At 39.8% G+C, this 26,058-nt stretch overlaps 2 protein-coding genes across 4 annotated transcripts in view; one reads left to right on the top strand and one right to left on the bottom strand.

The window, feature by feature from the left end:
- On the bottom strand, window positions 1-25,411 carry ecm2 (extracellular matrix protein 2, female organ and adipocyte specific). Of its 2 annotated transcripts, XM_042509695.1 has the most exons (12): window positions 24,997-25,408; window positions 18,537-18,671; window positions 17,671-17,832; window positions 13,498-13,686; window positions 9,747-10,553; window positions 8,931-9,046; window positions 7,428-7,563; window positions 7,174-7,331; window positions 5,657-5,796; window positions 5,418-5,530; window positions 4,838-5,051; window positions 1-2,413 (listed from the first exon to the last, which is right to left on the bottom strand). In XM_042509695.1, exons 2-12 carry the CDS (start codon window positions 18,667-18,669, stop codon window positions 2,245-2,247), a joined length of 2,337 nt encoding a protein of 778 aa, XP_042365629.1. In that variant the 5' UTR covers window positions 18,670-18,671; window positions 24,997-25,408; the 3' UTR covers window positions 1-2,244. The 2 variants fall into 2 exon arrangements, with proteins under 2 accessions (XP_042365629.1, XP_042365636.1); XM_042509702.1 differs by lacking the exon at window positions 13,498-13,686 and having other exon boundaries at window positions 24,997-25,411.
- The window catches only part of LOC121960118 (centromere protein P), a 105,787-nt gene that overhangs the window by 74,685 nt on the left and 5,044 nt on the right, over window positions 1-26,058 (top strand). The window lies entirely within an intron of this gene.

The raw sequence follows: 26,058 nt of genomic DNA on the forward strand, positions 1-26,058 counted from the left end.
GCCTGCAGAAGCTTACTTTTATTCACTGTCAGTGCTGATGTTGAGTTATTAAAACATTATAGTTACACAGGTTGATAGCTGAAGCATAAACATTGACTCAATAACATTAAGTGACTTAGTAACATTTTGTGTTGGGAAACACTGACTACATCATTAAAAGAAAACTTTGAAATGGGGATTTACTGTGGGAGGAAGTACTTCTAAAGCCAGTGATCCTCCCACATCTCAAAAGCATTTATTCGAGGGTTCTCCCACTAATTGTGTTGCCTCATGTTACACAGTCCACATAGTTATACTCATCTTCATGACAGTCTGTAGCAAACCTGCTGCTCACTGTGATACACATCTAACAATGAATGAAACCACATAAAAAGCTGCACTACAAGATCACCTGTTCAGTAATGAGACAGGATGAAATAAAAGTTATGTGGATGTAACTCAACCTGAACACTATTTTCAAATAATTTGTGTCTAATTAACTGGTTAAAACAACTGTTTTTAAACTGATCCAGTATTGAGAAGGATAGTGCTATAGCGGCGAAATACACAACAAGGTAACAACTCAGGGCAAGTGCGCCCCATCATTTTACATTCATGAAAAGTGTTTGGTTCTGCAGCCAGCAGGCTCTGATTGTTTTTTTAAGTATTTTACAACAATACAATAAAGAACCCTACAGAGAAATAAAACGTCTTTTTGCCTGTTCTGGTCTTTTTGTGTCCCAGTCTTGCTAACAACAAGTCTTGTTCTGATTTCTCACAAGAGATGACTTGATGCAGAAAAAAAGTGTTTAAAGTGAAAGTTGGAGAGAGGAGTGATTGTAATAGTTTGTTGTGTTGGAGTACAGAAGGCACATCTTACTCCTATCTAAAAGGTATTAAATGCCATCCCTGAATACATAGCTGATTTCAAGAATGTGACAACTTTAGTGAGACTTGGATTTAAAACAGAGCAGAATAGGCAAAAGGTATGTAAAAACATCTAATTTCTTTATAGGGTCTTTTCTGTAATATTGGCAGACACTCGTAATCACATATTTAGCCCTTTAGTTGCAAAAGCAAGCACTTGAAATTGACTTAAATTGCCCCAAGTGGTTACATTACAGCTTGTTTCACTGCGGCTGGCTGCAGCACTCTCTCTCAATACTAGACCAATTATCAAAGTTATTGTTCCCACGAGTCATTTAGACACAAAAACATGGGAAAATAGGGTTCAAATTGAAAATAAAGTGAAACTGCAGTGAATATAACTAAAGCACAAAGCATCCTGATTATGTAAAATATATGTGTTGATTGTTATGCAGCTATCAACAGGTAAACTCTGACCCTGAACAAGAAAACCTACATCAAACCTCAAGACTCGCTTTGCGTCAAGAATAAATCCGGATTAACTGCACCAGAGGAAGTCAGTGTTCTGCTTCTGTACACATTAGTGCTGAGAATGTAGTTTGAGGAAATGGGCACACATGTCATTACAGTACATGTTTTCAATCACCAAAGGGATTGAATACCAAACAGTACTCACTTTAACTTAATCCTTTAGTGCAGCACTTAAGCTTTAACACAAGAGCTCGAAGAATGTGTCACACATGAGATCACACTACTCCTTTCCATGTCAGAGATTTTATGAAAGAAGGCATTGGAAGAAACAGAGCTGAGAAATGGAACATGAAGGTGGTGAGGCTGTTAAAAATAATGCGTTGGGTTTGTGGTCTCATTTCATCAAATTCTTTCCATTATTTTATTAGCGTTTTCATTTTAGTGTGTACGGTGCAGGAGTTCTTTCCATTTTAGAGAGTGCGACATTTTACTAAAGGAGACAGATGTGTCTGATTTTGAAGTCTGAAGGTGCTCTGTCATCTTCCTACCAGGTTAACGTGGGCCAGGCGACAGTGCAAAACAACTTACCAGACTTAAAATTAGGGCCAGGGAAAGAGAAAATCTTATTTTAATGCAGCTCATAAGGAAGCGATTGAAGCAGTGCATTCCCATATGGCAAATTACATCAGCAGTAACTGTGTGTTGACAGTTAAAGTCTTTTTTCCATGTTCAACCTGTGTGTCAGACATTAATGTGAAAGTAATCTCTTATTATTTGGGGTGTCATTTTAAAAACATACAGCATCAGAGGAAGCTAGTGAGGGGAAATGTATCTCACATTTTTTGCTTCTCTTGGCACTTAAAAAAATATTTCCCTTGTGTTTGTGGGGGTTTAGAAATGAGTCTTTTAGTGTCTGCTTTTGTGTGGTCACTTGGTTTTCTGGGGTTTTAAGACCACACTGGAGGAGGAGCGTACACAGGAGAAGGCTGTCGGTGAGACTTTCTGGGGGTCGATGTAGTTATTTTCCAGCCTCAGGGACACCAGAGTGGAGTCTCCGCTGTAGTTTGGGTCACAGATGCCTTCATCAGGAACACTCCTGAAGACACAGCGTAGGATGCAGTTAGATATATGTTTTGTTCAATCTCGGACCAAAGCTTCAACTAATGTTGATTCCCATCATTGTTGAAATATGTGGTCTATTAAACGTTAGAAATGTGTAAAAAATAAATAAATAATAATCATCGCAATTAACCTAAAGCCCCTGTGATGTCTTTTGATGTCGTGTCCAAAATCTAAGTGTATTTTCACATAAGACAGAAAAACAGTTAGTCTTATCAACAGAAAAGCCGGAGTGAGGTATTGTTTTTATTGTCAGTCTAGCTGATTTTATGTCAGGGGCATTTAATATAGATTATGGAGTTTCTCAAAAAAAAGCATCCCAGGCCCCAATCTGTTTCCTTTATACATTTCCTTTGGACAACATTATCAGTCATAATAGCCTCAAACAGATCTGGTTGTGATTTTAAATTATACATTTTATAATTTTATCAAAGTTATGAAAACATGTTTGACTTTTCAGTAAGAAAGGCATTGAAATGCTGATATCATGCCTATGTTATCAATTGCCTAGATTATAGCAATTCTCTTCTTAACAAGCTATTTAAAACATCGATAGAAAACTGCATTTACTCCAGACAACTGCATCCAACATTGAGCTGGGTGGTATAGAGAAATGCAATTCGCCAGTTTTTTTAACAAATACCTAAATATCAGTATTGTAGGGTTGACTACTGATACTCTCACAAAATATTTAGACAATTAGATTTTAAATGGCTAATCAATATTGTGCATATAATGACTGAGCGGGTAAAGGGAAATAATTGAACAGCTCGAACAGTCTATTTAACTTAGAAAATTACATCACTTTACTGTAATGCAGCCTTAAAAACCAGGAAAAGAAAAGACAATATTAGGATATCCAAAATCTAGGACACCGTCTAGTCTCATATCACAATATTACTATATTATCAATATACTAGCCCTAATCCAACATTTAGAGTAAAACTAAAAAAAACGTTTGTAGTGTCGGTTATTATTGTGGTGTACTCACTTACTCACAGGTCCATTCACAGAAGTGAGTCTCGGTTGATAGTTTGATTAAAGCATTTTTAACACCATAATAACAAATTAAACTTCAACCCATTATCCATCTTCCCTGCCAAGGTGGCTGACACTCCAGGTGGGAAATTGTAACTAGCTTCCAAACAAATATTGCAGATTATTTCAACATGTGTGTACTGTGCCACACACACAATTTCCCACCTGGAGTGTCAGCCGTCTTGGCAGTGAAGATGGAGAATGGCTTGAAGTTTAAATTGTTTTTATGGTGTTAAAAATGCTTTAATCTAACCAGGACCAACTGTGTGTATGGACCTGTGAGTAATGAGGTGATTCAGGGTGACTCTCAGGTGGAAATATGAATCGACTTGTTTTGTTTCTTGTCGTCAAGACGACGCTCTGTTCAGTGAGCTCTCTGCTTTAATATTGTCTGGCGGGCTGAGATGAGTGAGTCAGTGGTCTGGTCAAGCTCTCAACTTTTGTGTGACTGTTTGTTGTTGGTCTTATAGGATTTTATTGAACTTACATTTTTGTGTGTTCTGTCTCCAGTCACCTGGTTTTCTTGTTTTCTGTAAGCAGCCTCTGCTACTTAAATTAACAGTAAAGTTGGATTGCATTTCTTTAGTTTGATCCTTTATTTCTATCAGTCGTGACCGTATTGGTCTCTTAAAGTTTATAGCTAACATTCAAGACAGTATGTTACCAGATCTCAACACTTATTCAAGTCAAGCTATCACTTGTATAGCCCAAAATGTACTCAAAGTTCTTTCAAATCTGCACACTATATGATACCATCTGTCCTTAGACACTGGTTGTTATAACCAGTATTATAACTGTGAGATATGATGGAATACTTAATGAAAATAAGCTTCTAGGTTGGGATACATTTGGACAGATGCCTGAGTTTTGTGCAGTGTGTGATGGGCAGGTGACCTTCACAGAGATTTCAGTGTCTGTATGCTTGGATTGACTCCAACCCTCATGACCCTGAACAGGATATGCGGGATGGAAAAGGAAGGATGAAGAGTGCTTGGAACTGAGATCCTGGTATTTAGAATGAAAATACATGCAGGAACCCAGAATATTTAACAGTGTTTGGCTGTGTGTTTTCGTTAGGAAAATATTCTGTATATTAAAACAGACTCCTTCTCCGAACTTCATTAACACTACAACCTAACCGGTGTAGGTATACACCATATATAAATAGTTCTGCCATGAAATGCTGTAAAGACTGTGTCAGCTGTTACTGCTTCCACCAGTTACTTGTCATTCTAAAATCACAGCTTAATTTTGGGTAGCAAAATATCGTTTAGACTAAGTGTGAACGACGTGGAAGTTAAAATCTGTCAATGAAACACATGCAGGGAGACTCTTAATCAGATCTGTTGCTATTGCTTCATACCTGATCTTGTTATTGTTGAGCCTGAGGAAGTGTAAGTTGGTCATTTCGTTAATGCCAGATGGGACAGAGATCAGCTGGTTGTGATCCAGGCACAGTTCCACCATGGAGTGGTACGAGCCAAAGAACGATTCAGGCTCAATTGCCTCCCCATCCAGTTTGTTGTAAGAGAGGTAGAGGTACTCTAAACCAGGCTCCATGTGGGCGAAGACGAAACCTGTGGAGGTGTTGGAAGGAAATTGTCATTATATACCATCTACCAGGGCTACAAATAGTTATTAAATACATTATTGATTCAATATTATGTCTAAAAAATGTGAAAAATATTGTTTTAATGGTCCCTAGTGGGACAGACAATGATGGTGGAGCTGCTGTTGTTATTGATTTTATTTCACATTTACACGAATATGAGACACAAAAGCTAACACAAAGAACTGAAGTATGTATGTATGTACTCAATGTATGTGTTACATAATAACGTACAAATGTAACAAATCAGTGGTTTGCGGAAACATACAACACCAACTTTGTTTTCTGGCAGCTGGTTGAATGTTTGCCAGCCAGGTGTTAAATCAACACCTACCAGGTATCCTCTCAATTTTGTTTCCCACCAGCACCAGGTGGACCAGAGACCTGGGCAGGTATGATGGAACCAGGTAAAGGTCATTATGTGAAAGGTCGATGGACTCCAGATTTCTGTAGAGAATGAGAAAGATGAGGGGAGAAGGATGAAATGTAATATGAAAACTATCTGTATTGGTGACAAAATGATGATTGATATGCATAGCTAAAGACCTAGAAACGGGTCTCTTTTTTTCTGACCTGTGGTTGATCCAGGCCAGTGGGGCGATCCTGGTCTCATCCAGCCTGTTGTGTCTCAGAGATATTACGTTGAGACTGTGGGTCTGATTGAAAACTGTCTCTGAGATTTCCTCTATCAGGTTGTTCTCCAAGTACAGCTCCTGAACGACAGAAAAAATGAATATGACATCATCGTGGTTGGAAAGGAAAATGTTTTGATTAGTGGAAACTCGAGGACAATCACTGGAATTTAGTGTGAGAGTCACGGTACAATTTAGTATAGTAGTTTTTTTTTTTTTAAATGAGTTATGTGTTTGTCATTAAAATGCTGTGTTAACTGAGTGCTTTTGGGTCAGTGATTTTGGCAGAAAAGTCTGTGGTTTGTTGGGACTGTTTCGGCTTATAAATGCATAATCCACCCAAAAACGAAATTCACATTTGTTCTACGTGCAATCTTTGTTTAAACTGGCCACTTGATCAGATGAACAGGCAGGCTGAGGAATGGACATCAGATACATAGTGACACATTTTAGGTGATTGCTTTCATCATCTTTAAAGCATGATCATAATCACACTTGGCTATACAAAGATGAAAGTGTGTCATAAATCCTGAAGTCCAAGAGCTAAAGAACAAATCGCGATCCTCGGGACTGATATCTAAGAAAAGGTTTGAGGTTTTAGAATCCTGAAGAGTGTGTAGAAACTGTCCAAGGTTGGTTTTAAGGTGGATTTACAGCAGCAGCTAGTCGTGGTGTTCTGCAGTGTTTGTGGTTAACCAGAGGCTGTAATTACAAGTAGTGTGGACTGGTTTCCCACAGGTAGAGGCAGAGTTTACACAGTGGAAGAGTCCTAAACACTGGAGCCAAAAAGAGAATACTGATGCATCAGCATACCTGAAGTCCTGACTGACTGAGTGCAGCCAGCTGCTCAGAGGGCCACTGATAATGTAACTGAATGCTTCAAAGATTGAATGCAGAACGATATGATGCTGGTGAAGTTAATGGATACAATTTTAAGCTTTTCCTCGTGTTCCTATTTCTGCCAACTCTTGTCCAAAAATGTCAGTACAAGGTCTGTGAATAGTTTTTAGTGTTTTTGGGGCCCCTTGAACTTATTGAACCATTTAGGACTGAGTGATGATTAGAGATGGATTACGAACTTGTTCCAGTTGAGAACCAGTTCCAAATTGTCCGATTCATAGGAATCGTACGCCTCCGAGCTTATCAGTTCCTTGCAGCAACAAGGAGTCATGGTGAGCAGGGTTGAAATACTGACATTATCAAATGACTTTGATAATGGCATTGATATCAATAAAATTGTATCTATTCTCATCCCTGATAATGATGACTAGTTCACTGAGGCCAGTTTACTGGCGGCACCAACAGAGCAGCAGTTTCCATTTGAATTTGAACCCAGTAGAGAGCAATATATCCTGGACTTATATGAAGAATGTCAGAGGTCTGGCTCTGTGAGGTATCCCAGTGTGGGTAATGAAGAGGTAATATTCAGTAGCTATGTAAACAGATATTACTTCATACCAGCAATGATGTGGGAAGGCCCTGTGGTATGGTGCGGAAATGGTTTCTTCCCAGTCGGAGGTAGGAGAGCTGGTTGAGAGGAGCGAAGGCCAGAGGATTTACGTTCCCCTCACTCAGCAGATTTCCCTCCAACTCCAGAATCACCAGACTGCTCATATCTTGGAGATAAAACACGGATAGATGTCACTGAGTATTTTGTTAGATTAAAGCTGAGGGCAGTATGGAGGTGCATTGTGGGATACTGCGGCAGTTACCTTGGAAGCGGTTTTTATCGATTTCTCTCAGTCTGTTCTCATTGATCTTCAGCTCCTGCAGGGTGGGGGGAAGGTCAGCGGGCACGGTTTCTAGAAGGTTCCCGTCCAAGTACAGACGCCTCAGCATCTTTAGACCCTGACACACACAATCACAAAGGTGCTGGTGTTACTGGGAAGTTGACTGCCCCCGTTTATACCACAAAAATTAATTCAGGAAATACCTGTCCATCTTTCTCTTCTGCCTTTTTATAGTTTACCATCATTCACTCAATGCCCATTTTAAAACAAGCTGATTTTTACTAATTTAAGTTCTTTATGAAATTCACTGTTAAGCTTGAAAGTGTTTAAAAACACGTGTTATTCCATGAAGCTGACTGGAAGTGATTCCATGAAGACTCCTGCTCACTTTCTAACTTGCAATATCACTTTATTTACAACGTTTTGGTACTAGACTTTCATCAGGCAAACATTTGTGTCACATGAGAAAGCCATCTTAAGTAGGACAGTGGTTGTGAGTAAACAACCAATCCCATTCCCCACATGCAAAATATATCTAATAGATGAGTGAAGTGTTATTTTGTTCGAGGTTAGAAGAAGGTAGAAGGAAGATTTATTAGTTTCAAATATTACATTATTCCATGGAGGTAAATTCAGATTACACAAAAGTCATCAGATTGTTGTTAGGACTCAGCAATGGTGACGGGATGGTCACACTACAAAATTTATCACCAGGGGGAATCCTCAATGAGTATCTGATCAAACTACAACCTGGGGTTTGGCGCTGGGTGCTTACCAGAAAATATCAAAGTCAAAAAGTTACAAAGCAGCGCTCCAAGTTATTTTTACAATGACTAACTTAGGATAATAAATTTTGCGTGAAAAAGTTCACACACTGTTCACCTATTTCTGTCACTTTCTCTCTCTCCCTCCCAAACACACACACACACACACACACACATACACACACACATACATATACACATCTTGGAAAGCGGCGCTTGTCTCTCTGTCCTCAACCAGTGTCTTACACTCTTATTGGCTATAGCTCACTGACCAAATCTATTAAATGATATTTTGCCTGCAAGATATCTGGGGAGCATCTGCAAAGCATCACTGAGCCTCTGGGCTCTCGTCTTTGGACAGCTCACACTGGTGCTTAAGCGACAATTTGCAAGTGCTGAGCCAACACCCATTTACTTCTGATCCCAGGTTTTTGTCTGGGAGCTCCAAAATATGTCAGCGAGTGGAAAATCAGGGCTAAAGTCAATACATGTCTTGGTCTAGGTGACACCTACAGGTTGTTTTTATTATTGTTGCTATATTATGGCCATATTTCCCACAGTCTTTTTCTTTCTGGTTAATTGCATTACTTTAGATGTTAAATAAGTTTGTTTTAAATGCCTTCCTTCACACTTTGGTCACTTTGAGAGACACAGTAGTAGTGCAGATGATTGGTAAAAGTCTGGTTTTATTCTGAAGGGCTACAGGGGTTAAGTTTCTTACTTTGAAGGCTTTAGCATCAATACCAGCAGAGGAAAGTTTGTTCTTCTTCAGGTTGATCCACTCCAGGTTAGGAATGCCATTAAAAGCTTCTGCAGGGATGCTGCTGATGTTGTTGCCTGCAGGTCAGAAGAGTTTCAGTCAGTTCTGGCAGCTTTTCTGTGATTGCAGTTTGTTTCTGGCTTTTTATCTATATGCATCATTTGTTACATAAATAAATGTATAGGGTTGGATTCCAATTATGTTTTTGAACAGAGTTTGAGTATGATATGTTTTAAAAACACCGGGCAAGAAAAAAAAATGTAATATGGGTCCTTGAAAAGTCCTTGAAAATTTGAAAATTTGACCATCAGGGAACCCTGATTTAAAAAAAAAAAAAGAAAAAAAAAAAGGAACTGAGCTGAAAAGCATTCTTAAAAATTATTGTAATTCTTTTAAAAAAATAAATAAATATATAATTGTGATAATTTTAAATCAAGTTCTGTGGACATGTTCCCCAAGCTTTTTTAAAAATAATTTTCTAAATCTACTAATTTCTTGCAATTTGAAGGACATTTCTTGCTAATTTGCTCATTGCCTTTTCCCTATGTCTCTAAAAGAAATCAAACCAATTTCCAAGTTTACATACTTGTGAAAGGAAAAGAAAAATGATGTCAAACCGTGTTTCAAAGGGTTAACCCAAATGCATTCAGATTAAATAAATGGCGCTTAAATAAAACGCTCACACTCGTGACGTTTGTGTTGCGGTGGTGTAGATTCTTCGTGTAGCAGTGGGTGGAGCTCTCTGGCACTACTTCTTTTATTGTGGTGCAGACTTACCCTCCAGACTGAGAGACTTGAGCTCAGGTATGGCCAGAGGAGGGAAGTAGGTGAGTCTGGCGTTGTCACATGTCACAGTGACATCAGAGATGTCGCAACCTGGAGGGAGGCCTCTTCTGTTCTCAATCACCACCACCTCCCTCTCCTCCTCTTCCTCTTCTTCTGCCTCCTCCACCTCCTCCTCCAACTCCTCCAGCTCGTCCTCTGTGGCAGCAGGAGGTCTTGGGATCGGAACAGGGAGGAGGTCTGGTTCCTCGGGTTCGTCAGGTTCTTTGGAGGGCATCTGAAACACATCACCTCTCAGCCACACCTGTTCCTCCTCCGGCTGCTCCTCTTCCTCCTCCTCCTCCACCAGAGCCAGTAATTCTTCCCTCAACTTCTCCTCCTGCCTCCATCTTTCCTCCTCTAGCTTCCTTTCCCTCTCCCTCGCTTCTCTCTCTGCTGCCTCCTTCCGCCTCCTGTTTTCCTCATCCTGTCTCCTCTTCTCCTCTAACCTCCTCATCTCCTCCTCTACATGCCTCCTCCACTCCTCTTCCTCTCTCTCCACCTGCAGCCTCAGCGCCTCCTCCTCTGCCCTCCTCCTCTCCTCCACTATCTTCCTTTGTTTCTCCGCTTTCTCCTTCCTTTGCTTCCTCCTCTGCTTCCTCGCTTCATCCTTCTTCCTCAGGCGCTCCTCCTCCTCGCGGTGCTCCTCTTCCTCCCGCCAAAGGATTCGCTGCATCTCCTCCTGGGTCAAAGGTGTTACGGGCTCACGGGGGTCATTGGGAACTGGGGAGTCACCAGAAAGGTCAAGGCTGAGGTCGGAGTCTGGGGTTGGTGTTGTGTGGTGCGGGGCAGCCAATCAGAGGCCAGGAGGCGGTCGATAGGAAAGAAAAAGATGACGTATAGATGGAAGGAAGAAAATGATGGAAATGGGAGAGTAGAGAAGACAAAAAAGGAAGAAGGGGAGTAAAAAGTAGGAGAAAAAAGGAAACTAAAAGAGAATGATACAGGGTGGAGGTGAAAGTTGGTGAAGACAGACAGACAGACATACAGGAGGTGGACAGACAGGAGACGGCTGTGTGTTAGTGTTGTAGACAGACGCACAGACAGGTACAAGGCCAGCTTGTTGTGGCTACAGAGCAGACGGCTGCTGTAGACCTGTCTGGACCACATCCCATTAAACTACTCTTAATGACAAAAATCAGCTAAAGTTGGTCTTTTCGTGTTCGCTGACTTGGCGACAGCTTGTACGAAATCTAAATTTAATTATTTATGTTTTGCAAAAGCAAGTACTGCAGTGCATTCAAACAAGAGTGAATATTTTAGACCATCTTTAGCTCAATTGTCTAACAATCATGCTGTTTTATAGTCATAAAACTGTGTGCCATTAGGGACATTTATCAGATATTTAATGAAAAAGGCAAAAAATACATGTGTTGTAGCTGTAAGATTTTATAGGATCGAATGATGTTGCTCGGTATCCCTTCTCTGTCTCTGATGAATTAAAATTTGAAAGGATGCAGTAAACTCACAATGGATGCATTTGTGAACAAATCCCTGTTGAAATCATAGAAACAGTGGCATCCTTTTACTTCACTTATTGTGAACATATTTATCATATCAGGTGAATGCTACATTGTGATAAGTTGATTGCGCCATTGATCAAACCACGTTTTCGCGGGCCAGATTTGACCTGTAAGCTGTACTTTCAGTATCACTAATGTAGGGTCATAAATGGCAAAGTTTCCATACCTATGCTATACCCCACTAATACTTGTAAATGTGCATTTTTGAGATGAAACAATGTGCATGGTATACATTGAGAATAGTCATGGAAGTTTTATTTTTGGTCCTTGGAAAGTCATGAAAAAGTTTTTAAATTTTGGCACAAAGTGTGTGGTAACCCTGTTATTTAAATTACAAAACAAAGCGGAGGTGTGAGCAGTGATTCAGACTCAGAGGTCTGGAAACAGGCTGATGATGATGCTGGTTATAATACAGATGACACTGGGAAAGTGAAAGATGTCTCCGGACATTTGAGATTACCTCAGTGTCACATGATGGACCAACTCTTTTCTCCTGAGTATAAAACAGCTTTTCGTGTTTTTCCTTCACATTTAACTACATACATATATAAACAGTGTACTTCTGCAGATTCATTCATGTTTCTGTGGTTATCGCTATCAGGTTACTGCTCTATTTTACATACATCTACATACAGTGGTAAGTCAGACAAAACGACTTTAAAAGATTCTGCTTCACATTCATACATGCACACAGTGACTGTGCAGTGTATGACCTTGAGCAATAAATTAGTTACTGTCAGTTCAACTACTGCAGTTTTTCCTACTTCTTTAACTTCACAGAGGTTGTATAGACAGGTCTTTGTATTAGAATAAAGGATGCACACACAGCAGGGAGGCAGAAAACTCAACAACAATGTCATGAACGTTTACATATATGAACACACTTCTAAAACTGTTTTACCTCACTAGCTAACATTAGGCATGGAACTGGGAGAAGTAAAGACAGCTGGTGGCAGTGGTAACAATAACAAAGAGGCTGCTGCTCAAAAGTAGCTTCAGCAAGAAAATTTCTAAACTTTCTGCTGTTTGCCATCAGATTATGCCGTGAGATTACATGACTGTTGTGTCTGCATGCAAAACTTCGCTCATAAGAAACTGCCAATACGTTAATTTAATAAGTATTATTTATCAGCCACACAGGTTTATTAGAAGAGGAAGCCTGCACATCTGTTTGTGATGTTTTTTCCATCCAAAGCTATCAGTCTGCCACCTCTATCAGCCATTACTAAGTCCTACACTGACACATTAAATGCATATGAAGCTGATCACCAAAGTATTGATCATGGAGCCTGACAAACATTCGCACTACTTAGTTTCACAGCTTTAAATACACAGTAACAGTGTGAGCTGTCTGACCGTAAAACAAACATTTCTTCCTCACCACTTTATGTACAAAACAGTCTACCGCCTTATTAAAACCCAGGGCTGTGGCAGGTCACTAGATGTTATTATCCACTCTGAGCTAACGTGAGGTTTCCTTTTTTCACTATAAACCAATCTCCACACATTACTTATGTCATTTTATGGCACAAAACAACTTCTATTTATTGCCTCGGATATATTCTCTCTAACTCTGATTTGTTTCCGTCGTCCAGCTCGTGCACACATCTCACAACAATGTTGATGCCTGCTTAACTACACAGCTTTGTATTTGCTGTACAACCAGACTATATTAGGATGATATTGACTTGACAGTAAGGTAAAACAAAATCTAGACATGTTGAAAACAACATGTGGTTTCTCCCACAATACAGACATGTTAAAACTTCCACAACATGTGTGTTGAACTGACCAAAAATGTGCTCTACACATTTTTTAAAGCCATGATGGAAACAGAAAGCAACATTCTGAGGCCTCAGAGATGGAAATTGTTTCATTTCATGTTTTCTAGATGACGAGTAACGAAAACTGACTTGGAGGAGTGACTGACTTGATGAGGAGTTTTATTTAAAAATTGTTGATAAATTAACTTGTTGGTCTCACGTGTACCACACCTTAATATTTTCAAAATATGATTATGTTTTATATAAACTTTCCAGTAAAACTGGAAAGTAAAAGTAAAAAAGTAAAACTGGAAAGTTGAATGAATGCCTTCAAATCTTGGTCCTAATTGTCAGAAACATTGCTCATCTCTGCTGCCTCCTGATGTTGCACCATGGCGTTGCCACATGTTGTGTTTCTACCTGACTCCATGCAGACGGGGCAGCACTCCCCGGCGGGCGTAAAGGGGAAATGGCAGTGCGTTATGGGACAGGTGATCTCATCACAAACCACCCGCCCTCCAGTACAAAGACAAGTCACACAGGGCTTTGGTGACCAGACAGCCTGGTCAAACATGGTCAGACCCTGGTACACACACTGGCCCTGCTTACCTGAAACAACAGACACAGTACAGTCAGTTCATTTAAATCTATATCTTTAAAGGTTTTTACAGTGGATGGAATTCAAAGGGAGTAAAAGAAATTTGGTTATTTTTAAATTATGGCAGCTGTCAGTTTGCAGGATCAGTCTTCTAGCTTGAATTGCAAAAGAATTGAACATCAGTAATATGATGGTAGTTGAGGCCAGCGTGATTGTGTTTTTTTATCTTTTAATAATAGATCATCAGTTTTGGTTTGCAGATGTGTTGCCACATGTAGTCTACATGGACCCTCGGCACTGTGAATGGATGACAAAATTCAGATTTTTCTGCATCATGACTGTAATGAAGCCTGCATCCAGTCACATACTGTCGACAGTGTATTGTATGGCAGTGAATGAGATGAGAGATACAGCAGTGATTACATGAGTTGTTGTCAACTATTAAATTTATCATTAAATAATTTGACAATAATTTAACTGGGTTGAATTGTTTTTAAAGAAAAAAAATGTTAAAAATTTCAGATTCCAGCTGCTTATCCTGGTTTCTTTACTCCTGTGCGACAGTAAACTGAATGTCTTTCTGACAAACCCAACAGGTCATCTTAGATTTTGGGAAACATTGATCAACATTTTCCACCATTTATAACATTTTATAGACCAAGCATCTGATTGATTGATGGAGAAAATAATCAAGTGATTAATTAACAATGAAAAGTATTGTTAGTTGCAGTCGTAATTAGAAATCTGAGGCTTTTTTTTCAGCTTCTTTTGGCCTGTGAGCCTTGTGTTTGTGTTTAGTCTGACTGCTTCAGTTTACGTGTATAAATATAGCCAACCACTGATTAGTCATGTTTCTGTACAATTAGATGGCTGTGGACAGCTAAACTGGACAAATAAAAGACTTATTATTTCTGGCTTACTTTTTTTCCCCAAACACAAAATGAGGAGAGAAGGAGGGGTCAACATGCAACAAAGGTATAGTGTAGTGTAGTGTAGTTTAGTTTAGTTTAGTGTAATTCAGTTTATTGGCTCAAAGCGATTAAATCCAAAGTCAATAACAACAAACAAAAGACTGTGGAGGAGAAGTAAGTATCTCCAAAGGGCTTAAAGTGGAAAAATCGCCTCTAGGATTTACAATTTACCCAAATGCTACAGATATTTGTGACCTTATTGTCCTAATCAGAATCCTAATGTCCTAATGTCCTAATGGTGATGTTGTGGTCATGCTCCTTTAACATTTAGCTACGAGGACGCCCCCTGGCTGCCATTTCTGTTTGGGTTAAGAAACACATCTGGCTCCTAAAGTTAAATGTAAAACAATTTTTCTACCAACTTGGAAGCTTCGACCAAAGCAGGGGCAGTTACCAAACATCTGTTGTGTTGATCTAAAAAATGCTGATTTACAATAACCTGTACAGCTGCTAACATCACATCCTCACTAATTGTTGTTTTTGTGGCCATTATGACGGAAGAGGACGCCCATATCCTTATTATATTCCAGCTGTTACAGGAAACAGCTAGAAATAAACACAAGGGACTTAATTGAATCAGTGAACAAATAGGAAATGTGGGCAATGATTCAGTGGTTTAGTTCAAAGTCAATTTAAACCTTTGGGGGGCAGCTTTAACCCAAGATGCTGACCTTCATCATCCTCCTCAGCAGCAGCACCAGTGGGCCCCGCTGCAGTAATTGCTGCGTGCGTCTAGTCATATCTTAAACCTGTAGTTTAGCATCAGAACCAGACAAAGCAGTGATTTGTAGCATTTCTACTCCTCCCTCTGCATTAACATCAGACCTGGGACAGGACGAGGCTGTGACTGGCAGTGAGTCAGTAGAAAAGACTGTAAACCACTATGATACTGAAGGAAGAGGCTCTTTGGGTCTATTTTAAGTCTGTGCTGTCTGTCATCTATCCTTTCTAATGGTATGCTCTTTGTTACGTCCATAGAAGCACAGGTAGTTAAGCGGCTCAGGCTGTTCCTCTTAAATACTGTCTCTCCTATTTTTGTCCTTTTTACTGAGAGCAGTGCGACTGTCACCCTGTCATCTCTGCTCGGGGACACATACTTTAGAGCTTTTCTTTTCTCTTTAAAATATTGTCTTGCTGTCGTTGAATATCTTTATTGTCTTGTGAATTGTAGGGCTATCTTTAAATAATACAGCAAGCATGAGACTCTGTTGTGTCACCATATTTCTGTGGTGTTCAGTGTATATTTTGTGGTAAGCAATGAAACAATTAGTTTATTTATTACATTTGAAGATGTCCTCCTAGGCACTGTGAAACTAAGGAGCCTCAAAATGTTTTTTTAGAGCTTTAAACTTATCTGATGGCCAAAACTTTGAATTAATTGATCTGAAAGTAAAGACTTAGTTGGTATGAAAATGTCTGATGTTGGATATTAAAATCTCAAAATAATTCCAACAGCATTCAATTAACTGTCACTGTGCCCTGGACGACATGGGGAAGTGTAAATTCATCAAAAATTGGCTATTTAACCAAGATTTCACGGTATGGCTGAAAATGGCACGAGGCAGTACATAAGGGGCTTGTTGTATTTTATGCAAAAAGTTTTTAAAACAAACAGTGTGCCTGATTATTATTTCTATCTTACTTTGATCTGGGTTATTATAAAGTTGGTCTTAAATTTCTTTCCAAAGTGGCATTTAAAAAGGTCTTAAAAAATCTTAAAAACCTGATGTGCCATAAGCTGTAGAAACCCTGGATATGAGATCAGTAAATATTCTCATTTTCTTTTTCTTGGCTGCTTTTTATTGCCTGCCTGGCACTGGGTCAAATGCACTGTTTTCAGACAGAAATGGTGACAGACATGGCATGATAATTTCAAATATAATGGTGTATCTTTATGTATTGGTGATTTTGGATTGTTGATCATTGAATCCATTTATCGATCCAGATTGATGTATTGTGTCACCCCTGATTGTAACTTGGCAAAACTTAACTTTTTCTGCTGGTGAATGAGGTTGTGATAATCCCCCCACATACAATCTTAGTATGCTGACTTTAAGAACAGATTATTTAGTTGAACCACTATTCCCAAGATAAAGAATGAACACACTGAAATACCCTGTAACAATTGATATCTGTAACTTACTGTTTCTGTAAATCACGTTCTGATCTGTTTGGTAGCTGTTACATCACAGTGACTTTTGTCAGCTTGTCTGAAAACAGATGCATGTTCTCACATCCCAAACAGCGTAAACAGAACAAAAAATCCCCCTGCAGCTCCCAGCAACAGACCCGCACCACCTCCTCTCTAATTACATAATGTTGACTATATTGTTGTAAACTGGAGGGCCTCAGCGTGGCTTTGAGGTCCCCCTTTAAAGACTCTGTCCTCATCTCTGTGTGGGACTCATTTTCTGTCGAGCTCTTTTCCCACAGATGGTTTTCCCTTCTGTTCATGGTGGAATGTGATGATTTGTCATTAAATTACTGAGCTGTAATAATAACAGGCAAATTCATTATGAGAACAGGACGACGCCTCTGAACTGAGCTGTTCTCATACAGCCTGTGTTTTTTTTTATCAGTTAAAGGTTTTATTTTGGTGTTTTTAGATTTTTATTGACTACAAAACTGTTGTGTCATATACCACTTAAAAGTTTGATGCAAAGATATACTCAGTCTGTTTCTGTGTTTGGTTTACAAATAAACATACAAACACTGAGACAAATCAGGTAGTTAAACTGTTTTTTTAAAAAGTTTTATAAACTTGAAGATGAGCTTTAAAAAAAGACTGATAATGCAAAGAAAAGAAAAAGAAAATTGCTACAGATCTTTTTTGGAGGTGCAACATGCAACACCATTCTCTATGAAGACCTGTAAAAACATTAACATGCATCTTTGCAGAAGTATAATAACATTATATTCATCACCCCTAAAAACCCTGATCAGAGCATCTGTAGCAGCTACTAGTCTCAATAATTGTAGTTACTGATCTTACTGACCCCTGACAGTATGAATGGTCTCACTGACCTGGAATAACGTTGTAGCTGGAGTGCTGTTCTTGTATGTTCTTGTAGGAATCCAGGATCAGAGTGTTTCCTTGGTTTGGTAAATGCTCCACTGGGATGTCTGGACCAGGAACCAGTAAGATCTTCATTGGCCTCGAGCGCCCTGCTCTTGCCCGCCCATGACCTGCAACACATGGTCTTATCAAATTTCATTCCAGATTGAAATATAAATTATTCAGTTTTAGCCATACGAAGAGACAACTTGTAGTCTACGGCCAGTTCTTGACCTCACTGGATTCAAATGAATGTTTTTTCCATTCTTACACAACATCAAAATAACTGAATTAGTGGCATATAAAAACACATTTTCAGCACAAACAGATTCAGTTATTTACATTTAATGCAACAGTAGGGGGCCAAAGATGCCCCCCTGTGGGACTCTACACATCATAGATTGATCTGGTTTGTTTGTTGTGGTGTTTTTACATCAGAAAACAAGACCACTTTTAATTGTGATGGACAGAGACACATAAGATGATGTTAGGACAGAGCCGAAACCTGGTGACCCCACTGTGAGTTCTTTTAAGATTATTAATGGCTGTTGGTCAGCAAATTGCTCCAACGTTAACTGCTGGTACAACTGCAGTTGCCTCTATACATTTCTAAGTCTACCCCTGTTCAATGAACAAGATTCATCATGTAAATCAGACAGCTGTGAAGTTGAGTGAAGGTGATTTCTTTTTACTTGAGTGCTAGGTTACGATTTTGTCCCCCTTACAGTCTTTGTGCCAAGCTAGGCTGGCAGATCCGGGATCACTCTGTACTGGACAAACAGATTAAACTGATGAAAAAACATAGCCATTGTGCAATTAAATAATAGAGTCTTACCATGCCCATCCCTCTTCCTCTTCCCCCGGTGGACCTCACTGCCCTGGTTTCGAGGTCTGTTCCTGGCTGGGGTTTCTGAGACGGTCAGGGCCACCAGCAGCCATAAAGTGGCCGCCAACAGCCACCACCTCATCCCTGCAGAGCAACACAGATCATGTTCAGGTCTAGCGTGCCTCACAGGAACCTGTAGCTCTATTGAGGGCTTCACCATGGCTGGGTATTAAAAGAAAGTTTTTGATACTGATGTCTATACAAGACCTGTCTTGGTACTGATATCAAAGTAATGCTTAAAAAAAACTGATAAAATAACGAAGTTCTTAAATATTTAATGATAGTCTAAACACAAGCAACAATACAGTTTTCGATACTTGATGCAACGAATGCAACAAACACATTTCAGTCTGTTGGCTGGATATCAAAGAAATGGATTCAGTGTCCAGACATCACTGGTTCTTCTGCAGGTTAATGAGATACACAAAAGACAAAATGTCATTTGGACAAAGTCAAAGACAACACCTTCAGTAATCCCGATAGTCAGGGTTGCAAATCGAGAGTTAAGAAACTAACTGTTTTGAGTTTGAGTCCAACCAGAGACTTTACCATCCTGTTGTTCCTCATCTCTCTCACTTCATTTTCAGTAAAGGCAGAAACAATTGTTTTTCACATTTTTGAATGTAAGAATTTAAAAATGTAAAAAAAACTCTCATTATTGCAGAAACCAGCACCCAAAATACCTAAAACCAAAGAGACTGATTTGCGTTGTTTCTCCACCTTCAGAAAAATATACAGAAAAAAGGTTTTTACCTGCAGCAGCTTCTCAGACAGAAAGAGCTGTCAGTGCTGCCGCTGGTCCTCATATAGCTGTCTGCTGGGGTCCTAATGGCCGGTTCTGTGTGTGTGTGTGTGTGTGTGTGTGTGTGTGTGTGTGTGTGTGTGTGTGTGTGTGTGTGTGTGTGTGCGTGTGTGTGTGTGTGTGTGTGTAATGACTAGTCTACACACCGCAGTCCTGTCATTATTAAAGCAGAGATCTGACGCTAACCCACCTTGTGTGCAGATTGCAGATTAAACTCATTCTCTGCTTCAGCCTCAATAACAATAATAAATGTGCTGTAGCTGTGCCCCAGTGCACGATGGGAGCTGTTGGTGCTGGTAAATCATCTGAGTTTCAGATATTTTTTTGATATGGTGCCCAAATAAGCCTTAATGTCCTGATAAGACATTTGGTTTCTGGTCGTCTGAAGGACTGAAAGTTTGTGTAGCCTGTTGGGGCTTTTAGTGGTCAACATGGTAGAGCAACTCAAGAGACAGGTCATTCTCTTAGGAGTTGGTGGAGACCAAACCAGAGGAAAAAGGAAGGTGACTTTTTGGAATTAGAGTCATCAAGTGGACCTTAGTGTGTGTATTTGCTTTGCTAGCATGTAAGCCACAACTACTTTTCAGAGTGATAATAGTTCTGTTTCCCTTCCCCAAGGTGGCAAAGACATTTTTAGTAATTTGTCATTTCAGTCACTTGAATATATTTCTTTTAGCGTTGCTATTTCCATAACTTTTTTCACAAAAACAGCTGCAACATCTCATTTAGAGTTGTTGCTTTTATTGTGGCATTTTTTGTTTTGTGCATTAAAGTGTTTGTTTTTTAATTGTTCAGATTTCTCATTTGAGAAAACCCCGACAGGTTCCTCCTCTTGTAGATTAAACAGTTCTATTATAATGTTGAAAATTAAGACAAAAACATACTTTTTTTTTCCTGTTACATCTCTAAATTTAACATATCATGTGCAGCACATCTTCACATGTGGCTCCTCTGCTATGGTCAGATAAAAGCAGCACTCCAGAAATATTGAAACAGAAAGAGAGTTTCACTCCCAGACCACTTTTCTGCCTGATCCTGGATCCTGTGTCAGGTCCTGATTATGAGCTCAGACCTTTAATGTCCTATAAGCACAAGAAATAATCCACATCAGGCTGTAATAACTGGTCTCAGATCAGTTTATGGTACTGATATCAGCCTTTGATTACAACTCACTGTAATCCAACTACAGTTTCAGTCCTATATTAACACTGACCCAAACATATACAGTATTATCATCCGCAATGGTGGATAATTGATAGCTATCTAACTAAACTGTTTTTGTTGTGACTAAACTGCCAGACTACAAATGTTTATCTTCTTCGAGGTTTTTTTTAGTTCAGTTTCCAAACAGCTTCAGGTGCATTACCACCACCCTGTGGACTGGAGTAGTGTTGACACTGATTTGCAGCAAATCATCAATCCAATATGGACTGCAAACTCATTTGGGAACTGGCCAACTGAGAGTCTATTTTCACTTGGTATTAACACTGTTCTTGGGTGATCCAATTACCAGTGGCTGGCTTTATGTCTGTCTGTTCACACCTGGCATTAGACTGCGTCTCCACATGTGTCTCCAGTGAACACTTGTCGCTGTTGTTTATTGCTGGCGAGAGATTTGTCGAGCTATTTGAACACTTACAGCATTTGCTCGTTAAAATTAGTAAATTCTTGCCTCTCTGTCTCTCTGTCTGTCTCCGTCTCTGTGTTTATCATGAGACCACTGCTACAGGAGCGTGAGCTGTGAACAATTGTTGAAAGTCCGCCCAGCCACACACACACAGTGACACGGCTAACATTAATTAAAGTCCATGTAAAGTGCATTCAGAGTGCATTTCTTTCAAAACACATTATAAATGTGGAAACTGATTGTTGAGAACATGTTACAAAGACTCTTTACTGTATAGTACTGAATTGTGGAGTTAGACAGTTGACTGTTTTCTCACCATTTTTCTGTTTTAAGATTTTTTGAGCGGGCCTAAAACCATATCTTGATGACACACTGAAGCTATACTCAGCATAACCCCGCCCCTGACAATGTAGCAGTTTAAAATTGAGAAGCATCATTAGCATAGTCCCGCGATTGGGCGTGGCCTCCGCTCCTCCAGTGTACTGTCTGAGCGTTTCAGATCAGAGAATATTGTGCATTTTGAGACCTTCTTTTACATACTTGGTGATTTTTTTGGTCATTCAAATTTGGTCAGGTGTTTAATAACACATCTTTCTGTGATGTGACGAACTCCGAACACATTTTATTTATCACTTTACACGGACTTTAAAGGTTGTTAGCAGGTTTAACGATAGAGCTGAGATATGTCACTGTCAGTGTGAGTTTGTTGGGACAGTTCAGCAGCTGCTGCTGCTGAGTTAGGTTGTGCTAACTGGGCAGAGGTAACTGACCGTTTTGCTGGAGTTTTTCAGGGAACTACATAATGCATAAATCTACCCTCTGAGTTCAAACATTCAAGCAAAATGGGATGATGAATGTAAATATTGAGCACTACATAGTAAGTAGGGAGACAAAAGTGTTTGACACGAAGACAACTGTAAAAGCTGTTTAAGATTAATGAGTCTTAACACGATCTGAACACATCATGATTTTGACCATACTAAGCAACTATCCATTTGTCAGCATCCAAAAACTACAGCTCCCATGAAGAGCTATGGCGCACAGATCATACGTCACGATACATGTGTCTCCCTCATCCATGAGCTCACTCTCTCTTTTAATCATTCGCATTAATCATTAACATGTTATTTCCTATGGAAACAAAACTGAAGTGTGCAGCTGCACAGACTGGAGGTCTGAGCACACCATCAGCGAGCTCTGAGACCCTCCCACCTCAACTTCAAGAGGCCAATAAGAAACCAGAACTGAGTGCTGACCGGGAGACAAAGAGAGAGAGATCTGTGTGTGAGACAGAGGAAAGAAAACAGGAGGGAGGGAAGAGAAATGGAAAATATTAAGCAGTTCAGTTTCTGGATGAGCAGGCTCAGACGGAGAGACTTCCTGCAGGAATAGATGAGGATAAAAATAACCTGCAGGCTGTTTGTGTGAGAAACCAGACAGTGTTCAATATGAAGTTTGGTTCTGTTTGCTCCCCTCAGTATCTCCCTTATTAACTTGGCTTTGGGAAAACAGTAAAAATAAGACTTCTGAATACCACTGACTTCCTTTAAACATGTGTTTCTTTTTACTTTTCAGTAACAAAAGCTGCAAAACTCCACTCTCGGCCAATAAGAGATCATTTCCTTCACACTGAAGAAATGACTGACGTTTGGCTCCACAGATTTGTGGCTGTCGTTTCTGTTTAAATTTCTGACATTTGTTCTCCTTCTACAGCTCCACCAGTCTCGCCTTTACTGTTAGCTGGTTCATAACAAAAAATAGTTTAGTAAAAATTACTTTCATTATCATTTAATTTGTCTATTTTATGGCTTGGCCTGTAAAATGTCAGAAAACTGTGAAAAATACTCATTAGTCTTTGGAGTCTATCTCCGATAAAATCTCTGCCCCACATTTTGTTTTTTTCAGCAAATACTAATGACGGCCTGGGCATGTTGGTATGTTTATGTAAAAGCGCTTTTTTTTTTTTTTTTTTTTTAAAGATTGTTTGGGCCGCCCAGTGGCTCCATTGGTTGAGTGGGCGCCCCATGTACAGAGGCTACGTCCTCGCCGCAGCAGCCACAGGTTCAATTCCAGCTTCATTCCTTAGCAGCATGTCATCCCCTTCCCTCTCCCCCTTTCAAACTTCAGCTGTCCTCTCAAATAAAGGCAAAAAAACCCAAAATAATCTTTTTAAAAAGTGCTTGTCCTGCTCTGTGCAAATGCAGTAGTGAAACTGTTGTGTTGTTGAAGTCATTCATATTGGGATGTGCAGTCACATCTGCTTGACCAATCACAATCCACAATAGTGCCGCCAACCCATGAAAAATACCTGGAACTTGTATCTAGTATTATCTACCGAGCAGAGTCCAAATTCAGTTCCAGGAACTCGTACACAGATCAAGCCAAGAAGAGTGGAAACAAAAGATTCACAGACAGTGGACGCACGTTATGTTACGTTCCTGCAGCGGATAAAGGCTAACAGGGTCCTGACAGACTGAGCTGACATGTGCCTCTGAGGGAGTTCTGCTACTCAACAATGAACATTTTGTTACAGAAAGCTTTGAGTCTTGTGTCAGATTTATGTCTCAGATTTGGCAGTCGACTTCAGTCAGAACTCAGCAGCACTCTGAGTCTGATTCAACAATTTCATATTCATGAAGTACAAATTAATAAAAGAAAACTCAACAAACTCAGTTCTGCTTTGGTAAATGTGCACTACCAAAGCCTTGTGGAAGTCGTACTGTTGAACGAGCTCAAGTTGTATTTATTTACTCAGAAATTACTTTATAGCAGTGAAACCAAGACAGAACAAATCACAAGTAAGATGAAAACCAGGTTCTTTTTGCAACTGTAACAACAGGACAAGATGATGTCCCCTTGAGTCATTGTTGATGTTTTCAAGCATCATTAGTGAGCTAAGCCGCCGCGCCCCCTCCGGAAAAAAAACAAACATTTTTTTCCTCCTCTTACATAGATGGCACTTGGCTTGTGGTGTTCAAAGCTAAAAGGAATTACATTTGAAAAGGTCAACAAACAGCAGTGTCTTTTTCCAGACATAATGACGCTGTTACTAAATATAATCCACAGACCTTGTTGTTAGCAATTTTATGTAGGAACTATTTTCTTTTAACCGAACTGCACCCACCAACCGTATCACTGCGCAGAAGGAAACGTGCATCTGCTGATGAACAAGAGGGTCCTGCTCTTGACAGCGAGGGATGAAAACATTAATGCCGTTCTCCTCGGCTGAGCTAGATGCATGCTTCCTTCTGCGTGGTGACACAGTTGATGGCAGGTGTAGATCGTTAGAAAGGAAATATTTCCTACATGAAATTGCTCTCAAGAAGCTAGGTAACGTTACAGCACAGCCGAGGAGGAGGCCATTAATGTTTACATCTCTCATCGCCTCTCGTCCGTGAGAAGATGCACACTTCCTTCTGCGCTGTTATATGGTTGGAGGGTGTAGTTTGGTAGGTAGGAAATAGTTCCTGCATGAAACTGCTCATAAAAAGGTCTATGGATTATCTTGAGTAATGGGGTCATGATTTCTGTCAAGACACATTGCTGTTGAGTTTCTGAAATTGGCGCTTTGAGCTCCAAAAACTGAGTACCATCTAGTTCCATTACACTGGAGAGAAGGCAGACATTTCTGTGGCGAAAATCTCTAACTCTAAATCTGCAACTCGCATCAAAACAATCGAGATAAAAAGCACTACAGGTAAGAAGAGAAATATTTAGTTTTGATTTCTGGTAAACTGTCCCTTTAAGTATCTGGTTCCTGCAGTAACGTTCTGGTTTTCAATCGAGATAAGAGTCCTTATGAGGTTCTGTTAAAATCCTGTAAGACACGGGTACAAGCTTTTTGCTTTTCTTTTGGACCCTTGAAGATCATCTACAGCAACTGAAACAACTGTTTACAAACCGTCGCAAGACAGACAGAGAGACAGACGGAGAGGGGAGGAGCTGAGGAGACGGACAGACAGACATTAACTCTACTTTACCAGCACTTTGAAGGCAGCTGCAGGACTTGAGGCCAAATTCTCCCACCCTCTTTTCTCCTCTTCTGGTTCTGCAGGCGCTCCAGGAGAGGTGTGTGTGCGTGTCACTGTGTGATGGTACTGTGTGTGTGTGTATGTGTGTGTTTTGTTTCGGTGTGTCTCAGATCGTGGAGCAGTTGTGTGGAGCAGAGCAGGCTAATAGAGCTGTGAGGGGAAGCCAGGATTTGTACTGCAGCTGGAACAAAAAGAGAGAGAGTGAGAGAGAGAGTAATAAACAGAGAGAGAGAGAGAGACAGGTCTGACTTCTGTCTTCCTGTCTGAGGGAGGACACTGCCAATATGCAGCAGGAGATCGGAGAATGACAGTAAAGCGGATCAACAGAAGTTAAATATTCTCACGTTGCCCCGTGAAAAAGACAAAAACAGGAGGAGGTTTAAATTATGAAACTCAAAGTGAAGTTAAGTCCTGTGGTGGGAATAACAGGAGCGTTTCGGAGGGAGGAGAAGAAGAAGTAGGACAGAGGTCAGAGGTCACACAAGACCAAACATCCCACTTCAGTGACAACTAGAAAAATGTTTCTCTGCTCAACAGAAATTAATGACCGTAAAACTCCAGTAAAAAGAGCTAGCATGAAATAAATAAAGCATAAACTCAACACAACATTATTATCCAAAGACAAAGCCGATACATAACTTTACTCTGACGTTTTAAAGGAAATAAAACAAAACCACAACATTGCAATGGCTGTCACAACAAATGAGCAAATACAAATACTTCAGTAATCATTTTACCACTATTTCTAATTGCAAACGTCTGGTAATGTGAAACTGTACTGACTTACATGTGGTCTTGTATATGTTTGATAATTATAAATGATTTGATAATTATAAATCATTTCCAGGTCCAGTGTGACAGTAAGCAGCTGGTTTTCATTTCACCTCAGTAAGGACACAATATTTTAGAAGGATGAATGAACGTTTGCTAGACTTATTCTGAAAAGTCGATTTTGTGGGATTTAGGAGCATCTACTGACAGAAATTGAATATAATATTCCAGCATATGAGT

This window comes from Plectropomus leopardus, chromosome 2, assembly GCF_008729295.1.
Source record: "Plectropomus leopardus isolate mb chromosome 2, YSFRI_Pleo_2.0, whole genome shotgun sequence".
Classification (NCBI taxonomy): Eukaryota; Metazoa; Chordata; class Actinopteri; order Perciformes; family Serranidae; genus Plectropomus; species Plectropomus leopardus.